Raw genomic sequence first — 18,526 nt, 5'->3', positions numbered from 1 at the left:
GTGGGGTGTCCAGTGGGGCTCTGTCCTGGGCCCAGTCTGTCAATGACTTGGATGAAAGAATGGGGGGGCATGCTTATTAAATTTTCAGGTGACACCAAACTAGGAGGAGTAGCTAATGCCCCAGAGGACAGGATCAAGATTCAAAATGAACTCAATGGATTAGAAAACTGGGCCAAAACTTACAAAATGAATTTTAACAGGGAGAAATGTAAGGTACTCTGTCTAGGCAAGAGGAAAGAGACAGGTTGATAGCAATACACTTGAAAAGAATCTTGGGGTCTTAGTAGACCACAAGCTGAACATCAGTCAACAGTGTGATGCTGTGAGCAAAGGCAATACAATTCCAGGCTGCATCAACAAGGATATAGTGCCCAGATCAAGGGAAGTAAGTGCCCCTCTAAGGTTTTGGACTTCATCTGGAAACCTGTGTCCAATTCTGGGCACAAGATTTCAAGGAAATTGACATGCTGGAATGGAAGCCAAGCCTTATGAGGATTAATTTAGGTAGCTGGGCATGTTCACCTTGGAGGCATGATAGCCCTGTTTAAATATCTGAAGGGGATGGAGCATGTTTTCTGCTGCTCCAGGGAATAGCAACCGGAGCAATGGATTAAAACGACAGGAAAATGAGATTCCACCTCAATGTTAGGAAGAACATCTTTGCTGTAAGAGATGTTTTGACAGTGGATGTTTGCCTGACAGGGCAGTGGATTCTCCATCTTTGATCCATCTTTAATCTTTAATCAGAGCTTGGATGGGCATCTCTCTTGAGGGCTTTAGTTGTGTATTCCTGCATGGCAGGGGCTTGGATTAGATGGCCCTTGTGGTCCCTTCCAGCTCTTTTCAATGATTCTACTGGAAGCCTTTTCACCTTTGAAATGGTCTGCAGAATCTGACTGCGCTGGTCAACATAAAAAAGGGGTTACCTGAACCCATTGCTTGCCCTTATCTTCATTGATTAATGGAAGTTGTTTTAGTCAATAGAGCCAAGAGGACAAATCCCGATTGCTTAGTATATGGAATAATGCTTTTGTTTGGAACAGACATTAACTCTGGATATCTAACTCTATACATATGCAGAGTACATGATGTGAATGTTTTGCAATGGTGTGCCAGTGTGGCATTAGTAGTCTGAGTGCTATACTTGACTTTGGAGACCAGGGTTCGATTCCCAGCTTGGCCATGAAACCCACTGGGAAAGTCACATTCTCTCAGCCTTAGAGAAAGGCAATGGCAAACCTCCTCTGAAGAATCTTGCCAACAAAAACCCATTATAGGGTTGCCTTAGCTAGGGTCATTATAAGTCGGCAATGACTTGAAGGCACACAGCAGACAGACACAAACATTAATAAGCTTGGTTTCATAAATTATATTTCATATTGTATCTTTTGCAATAAAAGGTTTCCTGCGCACTCTTGGCGTGTGGCCTTGGAGCCTCCTTCTTTGGAGGTTTTTAAACAGATTCTATGACTATTTTTTAAAAACAAAATAAAAAGGGGTTTTCAAAACCAAGTGTTTTGGAGGCACAAACTTCGTCCCAGACCTTATCCCAGTTTCCCATCCTGCTGGTTCAGATGGTAATGAAAAGTTATAGAACTGATGACAAAACCCATGGCTTGCTTGTAGGAGAAGCCAGAGGTTTTCCTAGAAAAAAATAACCAGCCAGAAGGTTCTTTCGAGAAGCCTTCAACCTGCTTTCCAGGCTTCAGGAAATGATGGGGAGAGAGACTGTACCCGTCGGAGGTCTAGCCCACAATCTGCTTTCCTCCACCCACATCCTTGAGCTGGGTTTGCCCTTGAGAGCCGACTGATAAGAAGCCCAGAGAGCCCTTGATAAGAGTCCAAGAGCAGGGAAAGTAGGGGAAGGGCGTTTGTTGACATGGCACCACTTTCCAGCAGATAAATGGAATCTGGGGTAAGGTCTTTAGAGGCAGGACTGGAGGACAAAGCAGTTTAGATGCATTCTTTGGTCCTCCAGGTGTTTTGGACTTCAGCTTCCAGAATTTCTAACTGTTGGCCAAGCTGGCTGGGGCTTCTGGGAGTTGAGGTCCAAACTACCTGGAGGTCCTAAGTTTGGGAATCACGCAACTGCCCCACATCAGATGCTTTCCAAATGTGTCAGACTACATCATCCCAAATGCAGTTTTTAGTGAGGTGGTGTCTTTTGAGTATGATTTGAACATCTTCTTAACTGCTTTGAATCTATGTTTTAATTCGATTGATTTTAAAAATGTTTATAGTCTGTTCTCCCTATCCACAGATTGTCCATACACAGATTCAAGCACCTACGGCTTGAAAATATTTTTAAAATATATAAATTCCCAAAAGCAAATCTTGATTTTGGCATTTTATATAAGGGACACCATTTTACTATGCCATAGTATTTAATGGGACATGAACGTCCATGGATTTTGGTATCCATGGAGGGTCTTGGAACCAAACCCCAGCGGATACCAAGGGCCACTGTATGCTTCATTTTAGATAGGAAGCTGCTCACTCATAAATCAGATTGCACAATTATATATTGTCTTAGCTACATTTTGTGTTTGTTGTGTGCCTTCAAGTCATTTCTGACTTATGGCATCCCTAAGGTGACCCCATCACAGGCTTTTCTGGGGCTGAGAGTATGTGACTCACCCAAGGTCACTCAGTGGGTTTCCATGGCTGAGCAGGGAACCAAACTCTGTCCTCCAGAGTCATAGTCCAATACTCAAACCTCTATGACACACTGGCTCTATATGTTAATCCATTTGTGTTAATACATACTGTGCCATTCCCTTTTCCCTTGTGTGTCCCATATCTTACTTAGATTTTAAGTCTGAGGGCAGGGAACTGTCACATTAATAAAGTCGAAGGCTTTCATGGCCAGCATCCATAGTTTTTTGTGGGTTGTTCGGGCTATGTGGCCATGTTCTTTTCGAGCCACATAGCCCAAAACCCCCACAAAAACTATGTCATATTAACAATTTATAAGCTGTCCTAGGAGCCTTCTTTTGGCTGAAGGATGGGGCATAAATACTCTAAATAAATAGCCACTTAAACCCAATCTGCACTGCAGAAATAATGCAGCTTCACACCACTTTAACTGCCATAGTTCAATGCTATGGCATCCTGGGGTTTCTAGGTTTGTGAGATATTTAGCCTTCTCTGCAAGACAACTGTGGTGTCACAAAAAAACCCCACACATCACAGGATTGAATCTTTTTTAAAATCTCCAAAGAAGGAGACTCCGCCACACTCCAAGGGTGTGCAATAAATCTTTTATTGCATTGAGCCATGGCAATTAAAGCAGTGTGCAACTGCATTATTTCTGCAGTGCAGATGTAGTCTTAGGGCCGAACAGACAGGCCAAAATAAATCTGCTTTGGGTCACTTTGAAGGTATGCTGTTTAAATGACACACACATCTTAAGAGGCCAGAAGCTGCGCCAAAGCTGTGCTCCAGTCCTTAGGACTGGAGCAGGACTTTGTCGCGACTTTTGGACTCTTAGGACACAGGCATCATTTACACAGCATACCTCCAAAGTGACTCAAAGCAGCTTTATTTTGGCCTGTCTCTTTGGGCCGTAAGTGTCAGTTCAAATAAAAAAGCCTTTACCTGCTGGTAGAAGGAAAGCAGGGAGAAGGTCATCCTAATCTCCTGTGGCAGAGGAGTTTCATGATTTGGAAGCAACCATCGGGAAGGCCCTCTCTTGCATCCTCAGCCACCATAAATGAAGGTGGTGGAACCGAGAGAAAGCTCTCCTGTAAGGACTGGAAAACTCAGGCAGGCTCATCATATTAGGCGATATGGAAAAGACAAAAGGATCAGATGGAGTGTAAGGATCAGAGACAGAGAGGCAACACATAAAATGGTTTGGAGCGCCAGTCCTAAGAGACCGATCGGAATTCCTCAACAGCAGTGATTTTTCAAAACGCAACAGCTTGAAGGAACCCTTCCAAAGTAACTCATGTTCCAAGAAGTTTTTGTTCCTCAACACAACCGAGTTTTTCAACCAGGCACGGGTTTGGAACAGGAAGGACTCGCATACAACGAATAGCCAGAATATTTCCCATTCCACAGCAGCCATCTGCCAGCTTGGATCAGAGCAGGCATGAAGATCCCCTCTCTGTAGTTGGCTGAGGATGTCCTAAGAGGACTCTGGGGCCCCAGCATCTCTCTAGAGCAGGGATGAGCAATGGTTGGGAATAAGAGGGCTACATTAGCCCCATGGGGGGCCCTTGAAGGCCACACACCCCACTACATCCCACCCAAATCTTTTTGCCCTTGTCTCCATAGGAAGGTTGGGGGCAATTTTGTATTTGGTTCTCTCTTGGCCAAGAGGTCTCTTTCACACAATCCTAGAGTTGGAAAGGACCACAAAGTTCATCCAATCCCACTCCATTCTGCGATGCCCAAAGACATGATCAAAGCACTTCCAATGGATGGCCATCCAGCCTCTGTTTTAAAACATCCAAAGGAGATGTTTTTAAAACATCCAAAGGACTCCAGGAATCTGATTAGAGGAATCATGAATTCCTAGAGTTGGAAGATACCGCCAAAGGCCATCCAATCCAACCCCCTGCATTGCAATGACTGGATCTTAGCATTAGGAGGAACTTCCTGAAAGAAAGAGCTATTCAACAGTGGAAAATGCTCCCTTGGAATCTGGTGGAGTCTCCTTCTTTGGAGGTCTTTAAACAGAGGCTGGATGGCCATCTGTCAATAGGGATGCTTTGATTGAGAGTTCCTGCATGGCAGAAGGTTGGACTGGGTGGCCATTCTTGGGGTCTCTTCCAACTCTATGATTCTATGATTCCTCTAATGACCAGCAAAGATGTTCAGGTCATTTCTCTCTCAATCTAAGTGTGACAAAGCAACCATTCAATAACACTCTCTTCAGAGCCCAGTGTGGATTTTTCAGGATTTTATTTGTATTTTTGAGATTACAGAGTCCTTATTGCTGATCTAATACAATCACTCAGACATTTAATATTTAAAACATCCTTTTGAAAATATTATACTCTCAGACTTTTATTTTAAAAGGTCTTTATTGGAGAATTACAATTTGTGATTTCTGTTTCCTGGTTCCTGACATTCGGAACACAATTCATCGTTGGTTCCTTTTTACACCTCAATTTCCCCCATTTCATTTAGTAATTTATTTTTGCTGGTGTTGCCTATCTTTTGTTTTCTTCCTTTTAAGAATCTTTAAAATGTAACACTAGAAAATAAAAACATTATACACTGTTTAAAATTTAGAGGTGATCACAGAGTATGGCGATTCCAGATCGATTAGGTAAAGCTGAGCGAGCAAAAAAGCTTACAGGGTTTTTAAAAAAAGAAAGCAGAAAACGGAGAAAAGATTCTTAAAAAATAAAATAAAATCCCCCTTTTCCCCGGATGGATGTTCCTTCCTTTCCCTCTCGCCTAAACTCAAGATATTGTCTTTAAAAAATGGTTACCATAAACAAATTTACAAATGAGGACAGCACCATCACACGCTCTAGCTAGTGATAGACACTGGTGTGTGACCGGACACATACACACACACATACACACACACTCTCCACACACACTTTGGGTAACACACCTTTAGGGTTACACGGGCGGAATGGTTGTGTTTCCCATTCCCATTTAGCCCTGCTCCACCCAACAAGATTCCTTCCTCTCCAAACTGCCATGGCACAATTTCCACAAAGGATGCCATGGGAAAAATGGGATCACTGTGATTTTTTTGTTTCAAACCGACGCAAATGCCGGCTCAGTTGGCATGGTCAACAGCAGCCCTGCTTGTCCTCTGAGAACATCCCAGCTTCCTCCTCTTTGCTTACACCAAACTGTTTGCCACAAAACATTCCTCCTTTCATGTTCCTGGCCCCAAAAGCACAACGGCAGCTCCACCCCTTGCAAACGGAGAATACAAGATGATCCCAACACTCATGTCCTCTGCCTAAACAAGTATTTGCTAAAAAGCATACTGTTTTGTTTTCTGGCCTGAGCTTGGAAAGGTGTGTTGGTTTCCAACTACGACTCCCAGAATTCTGTGTGCAGGGGGCCCTTGGTATCACCACCTGGGCTTTAGATAACAAAATCCATGGATTCTCAAATCCCATGAAATACAATGGTATAGTGAAATGGTGTTCCTTATGTAGAATAGCAAAATCAAGGTTTGCTTTTGGGAATTTAAATTTTATTTAAATATTTTCAAATTGTGGATGCTTAAATCTGTGGATAAAGAATCTGTAGCTATGGAGGGCTAACTGTAATCCAAAACCTGCACATCCTTCCAAGTCCTCATCCTGACCTTAAAACACTTCTTACTAGATTGATGTAGACCAGTTTATTCCCAAACTCTGGCCTTCCAGGTGTCTTGGACTTTGGCTCCCAGTATCCCAGACCATTGGCCAAGATGGCTGAGACTTCTAGGAGCTGAAGTCCAAAATATCTGGAGGACCAGAGTTTAGGAATCCCTGCTGTAGACTCCTGCACTGGTTGGGAGCTGGGGACTAAGGTATTCCTGTGGATCTCTCCTCTAGCTCTATAAATTCTGTGATACTGCACACAAAGGCAGGCTCAGGAAGAGAAGACTTCCTTTTTTCACAGACGTAGGTAAGCCATATAACAATGTGCCTGGTTTTAGAGAAGTGCCTTCCTCTACTATCTCACGCCTGATTCAATCATGGCATTAAAGGTGGCTTGCAATCGCTTTTCAAAGAGGCAGGCAAGCCCATGCAGGTGGTGACAGGTCTTAGAAAATGGCCTGAAGGGTGGGAGAGGTATACTTTGAGAGCAGGACACAGCCTCCTTATACCTCTAGACACTTCTTCATAGAGAAGCCTCTAAGCAGGAGGCATTGAGCCTTTCCCAACTGCAATAATAAGTATTAGCTATTGTGTTTCTGGATCAGAGCTCAAAAAGGGGTTTGGACTACATGTTTTAGAAACCCTCAGCCAGCTTTGCTGGCTGGAGAAACCTGGAGTTCCAGTCCAAAGAAAGAAAGAGAAGAGAATCACTCTGTTCTAAACTGGGGATTCATAACCTCTGGCTCTCCAGATGTGTTGGCCTTCAATTCCCAGAATCCCCCACCAGCGGCCATGTGGGCTGCAGATTCTGGGAACTGATGTCCAGCAACATCAAGAAAATTAGAAGGTGAGAAGCACAGCTATCAAAGAAGCACAAAAAACCGTCCAGCTAGACAGAGGATGAGAAAAAACAGGCAACTGAGCAGGGATAAAAGACTATGTAAAAAGAATTCTTTTATCAGAGGTTTTGTTAATGAGATATGCCTCTACCTTTTTTGATTGTCACTTGATCCAGGCTCAGAGGATGAGACAAACTCTTGCTTGACTTAGTCCGAGTCCCTTTCACATTTCACAATTATAGCCTGTCCTTTAATGCTCAGGAGTTCATTCACACTGCACAGTTGTAGCATTTTTAACCCACTTTAACTGCTGTGGCTGCACTCTACAGGATTCCTAGGATCTCTAAATAGTTTGGGGTACAGGTGGGTTGATTCAGTCGAGGAAGCCACTGCTGCTCTGAATCTGCAAGACTGGTTGAAAATATAGCACCTTGGAGGTCTCTCATTCATAGGATCACCATAAACTGAAGTCAATTCAATAGCAACTAATAAGCAACTAATAACACCAAATAGTCTGGTGAAGCATTAGAGATACACGAACCAACAACCGAGCAAACACAATTCTAGCAACCTTACCAAATTACAAATCCCAGGATTCCATAGGATTTCAAGGAAAGTCAAAGTGGAACCAATGTGCCATACAGTGGGCCCCCCCACATTCACTGGGGCTAGGGATGCAGGAGCCCCGTGAAAATGGGAAAAAACACAAATAAAAAACCCCAACACTTTTTTTAATCTGAGAGAACACTTCTCTAGGAATCTCTAGCCCTTCCAGCACAACATCTGGCTAATGCTGGCCACTGGGTTATGCTGGAGGATCTAGAGATTCAAAGCTAGGGATGTTTAGCCTGCAGAAGGTTAAGAGGTGATATGATAGCCCTGTTTAAATATATGAAGGGATGCCATATTGAGGATGGAGCAAGCTTGTTTCCTGCTGTTCCAGAGAATAGGGCATGGAACAGTGGATGCAAGTTTCAGGAAAAGAGATTCCACCTCAACATTAGGAGTAACTTCCTGACAGTAAAGGCTGTTTGACAGTGGAACATATTCCTTCCTCAGAGTGTAGTGAGTCTCCTTCCTTGGAGGTCTTTAAACAGAGGCTGGATGGCCATCAGTTGGGGATGCTTTGATTGAGAGTTCATGGCAGAATGGGGTTGGACTGGATGGCCCTTGTGGTCTCTTCCAACTCTGATTCTACGATCCTAGAACGAATGTATTAATCAAATCCACAAAAAGTCACAAATGTGGAGGGCTGATTGCAATTGTGTCATATGACAGACACAAGGAAGAATGTTTTTTTCGATGGGAATTTTAGTGAACAAATATGACACAGTGCTACCAAGACAACCTATGACCTCAGCAAGGCCATTCTTTGGAACCACAACTCTCAATTTTGATTGCTCCACATGGACTGCAGAATATCCATATGGCTGTCTGGGGATTCTAGGAACTGTAGTCCCCCCAAAAATGACGTTCCCAAGGTCTGGATAGTCTGCAGTCCATATGGAGCACTCAATTCAGTCACTAGCAAATCTACGATGGAGGGGGACCAGTATCTTCATATGCCACCCCTTCTTCTTGGGTCGCAGGGTCTGTTTGCCAAAGCATCTCTTCTTCCACCATTTTGTAACTCAAACAAATAGAATCTCCATTAGCAGCATGGTCCAAATTCTAAATATAACTAAAACGTCTTTGCTACTTAATGACGCTCCCTCACTTCGATGTCTTGCCAGGTACGAAGCCCTGAGCTCCAGAGACACCAGCCTGATGTTCATAGGGTGAAAACTATACTAGAGAAGAAAAAGAATCAATGTGGTTTTTTAAAAACAACAACAACAGAACAAACACTGCTTGCATTAAAAACAACAAAATTGCTTTCCCTGCATAGGTCACAACTGGCATTGAAACACAGAAATCCTCGTTTTGCAATGGATGGCAGTCACACAGCCAGACACCTCGCACAGCCACAACTAGCAGAAATATCACAGCCAGGGCTAAACTTTCCTAGTGATTAAATCAAGAAAACCTAGCTCCCCCCCCCCCCCGAATATTAGACAGGCAGCTACTACACTCTCCAATGAAATATGGAAAGGAATGTTGATATTTTCGCTCTAGCATCTCTTTCCTCTTCTGCCAAGTAGGCACAAGAACGTTGCTCTCCAAAGAAACGCAAGCTTTTGCTATTTGCACTGCCCTACAGGCAAGAGCTTGGAAAATGTTGATATTATCTTTTTTGGAATCCCAACTGGCCATGTTGGCTGGGAGAGAGTCCTGGGAGTTACAGTCCAATAAAGTAATTCTTCCAAACTGTGGCCACTTCCAGGTCTACCTGCCTCATCCTCTTCTATTGTGAAAACTTTTGGCTTTCAAGTTCCTTATAGTTAATTTGCTCCCTTGCCCTCAGAGTACATACCATGCTGTTTTGAGCCACCAGTTCTCTTTAGTAGAAGCCATAACATTACCCAAAACCCAGGGATTAAATTCATGATCCCATCTGAAGGCGTTTCCCACCACACCCTCTTTTCTGGGAAAGTGAAATCAACTTTTTCTGGTGGGTAGAGGTTTGCATGTGTAATACTGCCAATTCTGAATAGATTTAAAATAAAAACAAAACACCTGAAGCATTAATGCCAGGTGGCTAATGGATCCAGGGTATTTGCAAAGAATAGTAAAAGGAAAAGTGTCTGCAAGAACAGGTTTTGCTCTGAATGCACCCTGAGGTGCTCTCTGAGTCTTTGAGAGTGCTCCAAAACTTCAGAGACTCAAATGGGAGGGTGATATTTACAGTTACTTCTACTACGGATGCATCTACACGGTAAAAATAATGCAGCTTGACACCACTTGGACTGCCATGGCTCCATCCTATAGAATCCTGGGATTTGTAGTTTTGTGAGGCACCAGCACTCTTTGGCAGAGAAGGCTAGAGACTGTGTAAAACTACAAACCCCAGGATTCCAGAGGATGGAGCTACAACACTTAAAAGTAGTGTCAAACTGCATTATTTCTACAGTATAAATACACCCATGTTGTTTCTTTTCTTCCTAATTTCCTGCCTGACAATTTCCTGCCTTGACAGTGATTCAAATGCTGAATTGCCAGTTCCCTTTGAGCAGGAAGCTGGAAACATCCTGAACTTGAGAAAAAATATTTTTGGGGTTAAAAGAGAATCCCCCGTCAGCATGGTTATGTGGTCTAAAATCCAACTTTTTCCAAGCTCTTCCAGACATGAGGACAATGCAACAGTGCAAAGGGGATTCTTCAGATACAACTGTGACCAGCTCCCTAAAATGTCTGCTATCGTAGTCAGAGGGTGTTTCCACTGACGTTTGCACATTATTCACCTGTACAAAGGAACACAGCTGTATTTTCCACCCCTTTCATACAGCTTCAAGATACAATGAACACATCCTAGCGAAAACATTTCCTGAGCCAGATACATCTTAAATGGACAGGGTGTGTGCAGGCCCAGGAAAAGCAAAACACGCCTGTTTCTGTTGCTCCAGGGGAGAGAACCACAACCAGTGGATTCAAATTAAACATCAGAAAGAACTTCCTCCACATGTTTCAAAACTGTGAGAGGAGCTTTACAGTGGAACAAATTACCTCTGAAGCTGGTAGACTCTCTTCCTTTGGAGCTTTTTAAACAGAGGCTGGGTGGCCACCTCTCAGGGCTGCCTTAGCTCCTGATTCCTGAATTGGCAGGGGATTGGACTAAATGTCCTTGGGGGTTCCTTCCAATTCTCTGAGTCTATTATTCAAAGTGTTTTGTACAGGAGGAGATACCCCCACTGGATCATGCCTAAAATCTGGGGGAAAACATTCCATTGATGAAACTACATCCCCATTCAGTTTGCATGACTAGAACTTGCTCAACCTTGAGGAAGAATGGAACAATAAATTTGGGCAAACAAATTTTCCACTGAGATGTTTGAAATGTTTAAAACACAATACATAATCACCAAAGGGAAAAGATTTCCAGAAAAGCAATTTGGGAACAAAGGCTGAAATCCTTTCACACAGAGAAAAAGACTGTGAGCCAAGAAGAGCCCAAGGGAGAGGTGTCCTTCTCTCTGCTGTGTGGCGCTGTTCCACAATGGCGCTAGAAAGGTGGGTTTGCAATCTGAGAAGAGAATGAAAGGCAAGGAGTGATGGTCAAACAATGCTGTTTGGACAATGTAACAGCATGCCATCGTGTGTGACATCCCAACCCTGCAGCATCCTTGCCAGAAGAGAGCTTTGGCAGGTTTGGAAAAGAAAGGAGCTGACCAAATTATTTGCCCATTTGCAAAACTGGCACTGAAGCTCAACAAGGATCTTTGACCAACACAGGGCTAGTTCCATAAGTCTCTGGAAAACCCCAGCAAGGTGTGCAGGTGTGACATATCTTGTCTGTACTGCTTCCTAAAAGACTCCCAGTCACCCACCCCATCCCCACTCCAGCCTACAAGTAGCCATGTTAAGAACAGAGTTTCCCACAATGAGGTTGGAACTGTCATAGCAGCAGCATGGAGCAAAAGAAACTCTTTGAGACTTCCGTTTCAAAGCAGCAGGGGTGGCTCCAAATTTCCCTGTGAATCTGCAGCTGCTTTGCCAACCGCTGTGGCTTGGAAAGAAGAAAGAGGCCAAGGAGCTCAAGAGTGCCCTTGATGGTTTGCTTCCGCTCCCATCGGACTTTTCCTCCAACTCCCTGCCGTACATAGGACTAGACACAACAGTGATAACAAGACTGCTCGAAAGCTGACAAAGTCTGCCGTCAAATGCGCTTGCCTCTAAACTCTCTCTCTCCCCCAGTCCCCAACTACAGCCCTTCACTCCCACCCCACCCTCAAAAACAACCCAAGTCCATCTTCTCACAGTCCTGTGGCAGTTTAAAAAACACCAGTGGCAGAGGCTGCATTTACAGTATTCTAGTTTAATAAATAAATAACCTAACACACGCGGTGTACTACGGCAGCAAGCTGGGTTCTAAATTGAGAAGCTTGTCCTGGTTCATCCTGTACAGTAGCCAAGAGAGAGATCCTGGTTCTTTCCCATCCGTCCAGCTACCATCACAGGGAATTAATACCTGTTTGGACAAAAAAATCAGAAAAAATCTGGGTCAACCAAAGGCATCCACTCTGCTTGCCTCTCCCTCTTGTGAGGAGGGAGAGAGGGAAAGGGATTCACACAGTGCGCTTTTACATTTGTCTCCCAGGGTTTGGAAGAGTTGCTCCATTTCTACCACCAGCCCCCTCCCTCTCCTGCCCATTGCAAACTGGTCTGATCACCTTCAGCTGAGCCATGCTATCTCCAAAAGAGAGAAAGAGAGTAAGGCACATAAATTAGATAAGAAATGTATGTGTTTCAAATAAGCTCTGCTGGCAAGCACCTGCCAATTCTGTGCCTCCCAGTGGCATTGTGAAGTCTATTAAGCTGTAATGATGAGACTTAGGAGGTGGTCAGGTTCCACCAGCATCACTTCCCATTCTCACCCCAAACTAAGGATAGCTTACTTGCTAATTAGCTTACTTGCTGTTCACCGTTAATTTAGCTTGAACTGCTGGAATTGCTGCATTGGGGCAGCAATGAACTAGGAGAGTCAGGTGGCTTCACTGCTCAGTTAGATTTTTGCAGTTGAGGAATTCCCTCTGTCAGTTTGCTACATACCATTAGGTTACAGTGGAAAACTCAGCCTTTGCTCAGAGCTAAGCAGAGTGCCATCTTCACCTATGCTTGGCATAACTGGGAACCTTGTGCACCCTTGAACAAAGATGAATTGGCCAAATATGTAAGCACTCACTATACACTGTTTCTGTCTCATTGCCAGTTCACATACCATCAGTTTCAAAACCATCCAGCCTAAGGCTTCAAGAAAACTCCTGATTTTCCAGCACATTGGAATTTGTTATGCACTGTCAAACAAGATATGAACATGAAGGTCACAGCTGGGTTTCTATTTGCATGAACCAATTGCCCAACTTTTTTGGGGGGCTGAACTTCTGCTTAGAAGTGGTTGCACCTTTTTCGCCCCCAAAAGAAATGGGAAGCATGTTTGTTTACTTTGAAAGTGTAAGAAGCAGCTTGGTAGAAGATAATACTCAGTAAAGTTAAGGCAGTAGAAAAGAGGGAAGGAGCCTGACAGGTGAATTGATTCCATCAAGGAAGCCATGGTTGTCGTGGCTGAGTTTGCAAGACCTGAGCAGGGCAGCTGATGACTAGGAATCTTGGAGGCCTCTCATTCAGAGAGTTACTATAAAAACCTTTTTAAGGCAAATAATAACAAAAGAAAAAGCATCACCTCTCGGTGTTTCTAAGAAAGGTCTTGATCTGGGATGGTTTCCTTATTGGAAAGGGAAATCTCACAGCAACAGCTCACACACAGAAGCAGTATGCAGGTTCCACACATTGGTGGCAATTCTGTCATGCCCAAGTGCCAAACCTCAGACAGGATAGAATCACTTATTCATCAAGGCCTTAGTGGAAAGAGACAGGGACAGGCAGAGGTGGTGAAACAAAGACAGACCCAGGAGAGAGGATTCCCCTGTCAGTGGTAGTTTGGCTTCAGAAGTGCTTTCATTCATTTGATCCCTTTCTCATGGCATGCCAATGTGCCTCAGCATGGAGTTCCAGAATTACTGTGCAGCTTGGTTGGTCTTTAAGTGTTCTTGGGCACTTGGAGACACCCTCAACTGATTGCTTCACAAGGGGTGTCCACTTAACTTTCCCATGGGAAAGCACAAGAAGAATGTGAAAACTCTCTCCTCCTTCTTCCACTCCAAAGCCACAGGGGAAATCACAGAGGTTCCTAAGAAAATTACTGTCAATTTGTGGGGGCAGACATTTGCATGGGGAAACTATCCTGGCAGGTGGGGTTGGATGTGTGTCCTACAATTTCTTTTATTTTATATTTGAACGAAAGGCAAGTACCTGTAGTAGTTTGGTTTGAAAGGTCCATTTTTGTTCAGCCCCAGGTACTTTGCTTGTTCATCCGAGAGCTCTGTCAGGTGTGCGTCAAACGTTGGGAGATGAAGGCTTGCCACATACTCATCTGAGACAGAAAAGAGAACATTGCATTAGCAGAGCTACAGTTCCCAAACCTCTCACCATGCAACTGTATGTATGGAAATGAAGTCACCAGCACTTGTACCAGAAAATGCTCAAGACAGTCTCAAGAGAGATGAGGTATAATCAGAAAACCAACATTCATATTCAGAGACAATAGGTTTCTCACCACAAGACTGAACGAGAGGATTAGAAACTGGGTGATGCTATTTTATTTGGGAAATATCCTGGAACACTGGCTGATGGCAGTGGACAAAATCCAACCTAATTTAATGATTAATTTGGCTCTGGCACTTAGCTCAATCAGTCCCCAAGGGAAGGCAGACTTTCTTCCTGGCACGACCCTTAAAGGGCCCTTGCTTTTGCTTGGCTTGTAGTACTAGGCAGGAGAGCACTTGGACACTCTAGAAAACTTGAGTTTTGTAAGGTGCATTATTGGGTGCAATGCCAGGGTGGCAAACTACCTCATCTTCTGAGTTGAGCCACGTGTGTCATGGACTGAGAGCAGCTATCAGCAGTGCCCATGGCTTATGGAAGCACCAGAATATAGGTCTTCTCCACTGGACTCAGCTGCAGCTTCAATACGAGTGTAGTGTTTAGTCAAGCAAAGTAATAGTGCCACTCTATTCTGATTTGGTCAGACCTCACTTGGAATACTGCATCCAGTTCTGGGCACCACAATTAAAGAAGGATATTGACACAAGCTGGAACATCATTAAGTTAAATTGGGGACAAGATGCTATAACTGTACAGTGGGAAGAGATTTCTCTACCCCCAGGTCAACTATTCTGTCCAACATAGTCTCCATATCAAGGGAAGTAATAGTGCCACTCTATTCTGCTTTGGTCAGACCTCACCTGAAATCACTGTGTCCAGTTCTGGGCACCACAATTTAAAAAGGATGTTGACAAGCTGGGGCATGTCCAGAGAAGGGCAACCAAAATGGTGAAAGGTCTGGAAACCACCAAACCCTATGACGAGAAGCTTAGGGAGCTGGGTAGGTTTAAGCTGGAGAAGAGAAGCTTAAGGGTGACATGAGAGCCCTATTTAAGTATTTGAAAGGGTGTCATATTGACGATGGAGCAAGCTTGTTTTCTGCTGCAGCAGAGAATAGGACCCAGAGCAATGGTTCAAACCACAGGGGGAAAAATTCCACCTACATTAGGAAGAACTTCCTAAGGTTAAGAGCTGTTTGACAGTGGAATACACTGCCTTGGAGTAGTGGAGTCTCCTTCTTTGGGCTTTTTTAAAAGTGAAGGTGGATGGCCATCTGTTAGGAGTATGTTGGTAGTACATTCTTGCATGTCAGAAAGGGGCTAGACTGGATGGGTCTTGGAGTCTCTTCTAACTATGTGATTCTATGATTCACAGCCTTTCTTCATGTAGCCCCACTTGGAAATTCTGGGGATTGAACCTGGACTCTTCTGCATGCAACACTGGTGGTCTACCTCTAAATTACAGTTTTTCCTATTTCACTTTTGCCTTCACAGACCTCCTCACTGCACCTCACCAGGGGACTCTCCATCCCCCAGGTCTACTGGATCCAGGTGTTGAAGGAACCAGTGACATGGAGCAAGTTTTTACACCCATCTTCCTACTTTTTTTTTAAATTTTTTAAAATTTTTATTATCCAACAATAACATATAAGACATACAATAACATACTATAGAATAGAATCATAGAATTGGAAGAAACCGCAAAGGCCATCCAGTCCAACCCCCTGCCATGCAGGAAATCCAGATCAAAGCATCCCCGACAGATGGCCATCCAGCCTCCGTTTGAAGACCTCCAAGGAGGGAGACTCCACTACACTCCGAGGGAGTTTGTTCCACTGTCGAACAGCCCTTACTGTCAGGAAATTCCTCCTAATGTTGAGGTGGAATCTCTTTTCCTGCAGCTTGCATCCATTGCTCCGGGTCCTAGTCTCTGGAGCAGCAGAAAACAAGCTTGCTCTCTCCTCAATATGACATCCCTTCAAATATTTAAATAGGGCTATCATATCACCTCTTAACCTTCTTTTCTCCAGGCTAAACATACCCAGCTCCCTAAGGCATTCCTCATAGGGCATGGTTTCCAGACCTTTCACCATTTTAGTCGCCCTCCTTTGGACACGCTCCAGTTTCTCAATGTCCTTTTTGAATTGTGGCGCCCAGAACTGGACACAATATTCCAGGTGGGGCCTGACCAGAGCAGAATATAGTGGCACTATGACTTCCCTTGATCTAGACACTATACTTCTATTGATGCAGCCTAAAATCGCATTGGCCTTGTTAGCTGCCGCATCGCACTGTTGACTCATGTTCAGCTTGTGGTCTACTTGGACTCCTAGATCCCTTTCACATGTTGTCTCCTTAAGCCAGGTGTCCCCCATCCTATATCTGTGCATTTCATTTTTTCGCCCTAAGTGCAGTACCTTACATTTCTCTGTGTTGAAGTTCATTCTGTTAGCTGTGGCCCAGCTTTCTAGTCTATTCAGGTCATTTTGAATTTTGATCCTGTCCTCTGGAGTATTAGCTATTCCTCCTAATTTGGTGTCATCTGCAAATTTGATAAGTATTCCCCCAATTTTTTCCTCCAAGTCATTGATAAAGATGTTGAACAGTACTGGGCCCAGGACAGAGCCCTGTGGGTCCCCACTGGTCACTTCTCTCCAGGATGAAAAGGAGCCATTGTTGAGCACCCTTTGGGTTTGTCCGGTCAACCAGTTACAAATCCATTTAACAGTTGCCTTGTCTAGCCCACATTTTACAAGCTTGTTTGCAAGAATGTCATGGGAAACCTTGTCAAAGGCCTTACTGAAATCAAGATATACTATATCCACAGCATTCCCTTCATCTACCAAGCTGGTAATTTTATCAAAGAAAGAGATCAGATTTGTCTGGCATGACTTGTTTCTCTGAAACCCGTGTTGACTTTTTGTGATGATGGCATTGCCTTCTAGATGTTCCCAGACTCTCTGTTTAATGATCTGCTCCAGAATCTTTCCTAGAACTGATGTCAGACTAACTGGACGATAATTGTTGGGATCCTCTTTCTTCCCCTTTTTGAAGATGGGGACAACGTTTGCCCTCATCCAGTCTGCTGGGACTTCTCCTGTTCTCCAGGAGTTTTCAAAGATTATTGCCAATGGCTCCGATATTACATTTGCCAGCTCTTTTAATACCCTTGGATGTAGCTCATCTGGTCCTGGAGACTTAAATTCATTTAGGTTAAACAGGTATTCCTGTACTCTCTCTTTACTTATTTTGTGCTGAAATTCCCTTATTCTGTCCTCTGCTCCATTATCCTCAGGTTGAGCTCCCTTTGCCTTTTCTGAGAAGACTGAGGCAAAGAAGGTGTTGAGTAATTCTGCCTTTTCTCTGTCTTCTGTTAGCATTTTGCCATCTTCTCCACGCAGTGGCCCTACCATTTCCTTCTTCTTCCTCTTGCTGCGGACATATCCAAAAAAGCCCTTTTTGTTGTTCTTAACCTCTCTAGCAAGCCTGAGTTCATTCTGCGCTTTAGCTTTTCTGACCTTATCTCTACACATGCTAGCTATTTCTTTGAATTCCTCTTTGGTGATTTCCCCATTTTTCTATTTCTTATACATGTTCCTTTTAAAATTTAGCTGAGCTGAAAGTTCCTTAGTCATCCATCCTGGTTTCTTGAGACACCTCCCATTTTTCTTTCTCACTGGAACTGTTTTAATTTGTGCCTTCAGTATCTCCCTTTTGAGAAACTCCCATCCATCTTGAACTCCCTTCTCTTTTAGTATTCCTGACCATGAGATCGCCCCCAGTATTTCTCTAAGTTTACTGAAATCCGCTCTCCTAAAGTCTAGGATGCGTGTCTGACTATGTCTGGCTTCTCCTTTCCACTGTATAACAAACTCCAGGAGAACATAGTCACTTCCACCTAAGGATCCCACCACTTGCACTTCATTAACCAAGTCATCCTTGTTGGTTAGGATCAGATCTAAAATAGCTGATCCCCTTGTTGCCTCTTCCACCTTTTGGACCATGAAATTGTCTCCAAGGCAAGTGAGGAATTTACTAGACCTTGAGGATCTGGCTTTTGACTTCCAACAAATATCAGGGCAGTTGAAGTCACCCATCACTACTACATCTCTCCTTTCTGAGTGTGTGGTCATCTGTTCTAGAAAGGCATCATCCAATTCCTCCGTCTGACTTGGGGGTCTGTAGTAGACTCCCACCATAACATCCTTGTTGTTTCCCTGCCCTTTAATTTTTATCCAGATGCTCTCCACCTGACTTCCAGGATTGATGTCCTGGATCTCTTCACTGGTGTAACTGTCCCTGACATGTAGGGCTATTCCTCCTCCTTTCCTGTTTGGCCTGTTTCTCTTGAAAAGGTTATACCCCC

The 18,526-nt window shown here is 43.9% G+C and overlaps 1 protein-coding gene across 3 annotated transcripts in view; it reads right to left on the bottom strand.

Moving 5' to 3' along the window:
• Positions 1 to 4,898: 4,898 nt before the first annotated feature.
• AHCYL2 (adenosylhomocysteinase like 2) overlaps positions 4,899 to 18,526 on the bottom strand; it is a 153,141-nt gene continuing 139,513 nt past the window's right edge. For all 3 annotated transcript variants that reach the window (XM_089527389.1, XM_089527391.1, XM_089527390.1), the window contains exons 16-17: positions 14,030 to 14,150; positions 4,899 to 12,188 (exon numbers count right to left, since the gene is read on the bottom strand). In XM_089527389.1, coding sequence (XP_089383515.1) covers positions 12,182 to 12,188; positions 14,030 to 14,150 — 128 coding nt within the window. In that variant the 3' untranslated portion in view covers positions 4,899 to 12,181. The remainder of the gene's footprint in view (positions 12,189 to 14,029; positions 14,151 to 18,526) is intronic.

Source organism: Sceloporus occidentalis, unplaced genomic scaffold (assembly GCF_023333645.1).
Source record: "Sceloporus occidentalis isolate IW3139 unplaced genomic scaffold, rSceOcc1.0.p SCAF_5, whole genome shotgun sequence".
In the NCBI taxonomy this organism is placed as follows: Eukaryota; Metazoa; Chordata; class Lepidosauria; order Squamata; family Phrynosomatidae; genus Sceloporus; species Sceloporus occidentalis.
The sequence above is the reverse complement of the archived record's forward strand: the minus strand, read 5'-3'. Positions and strand labels throughout refer to the sequence as shown.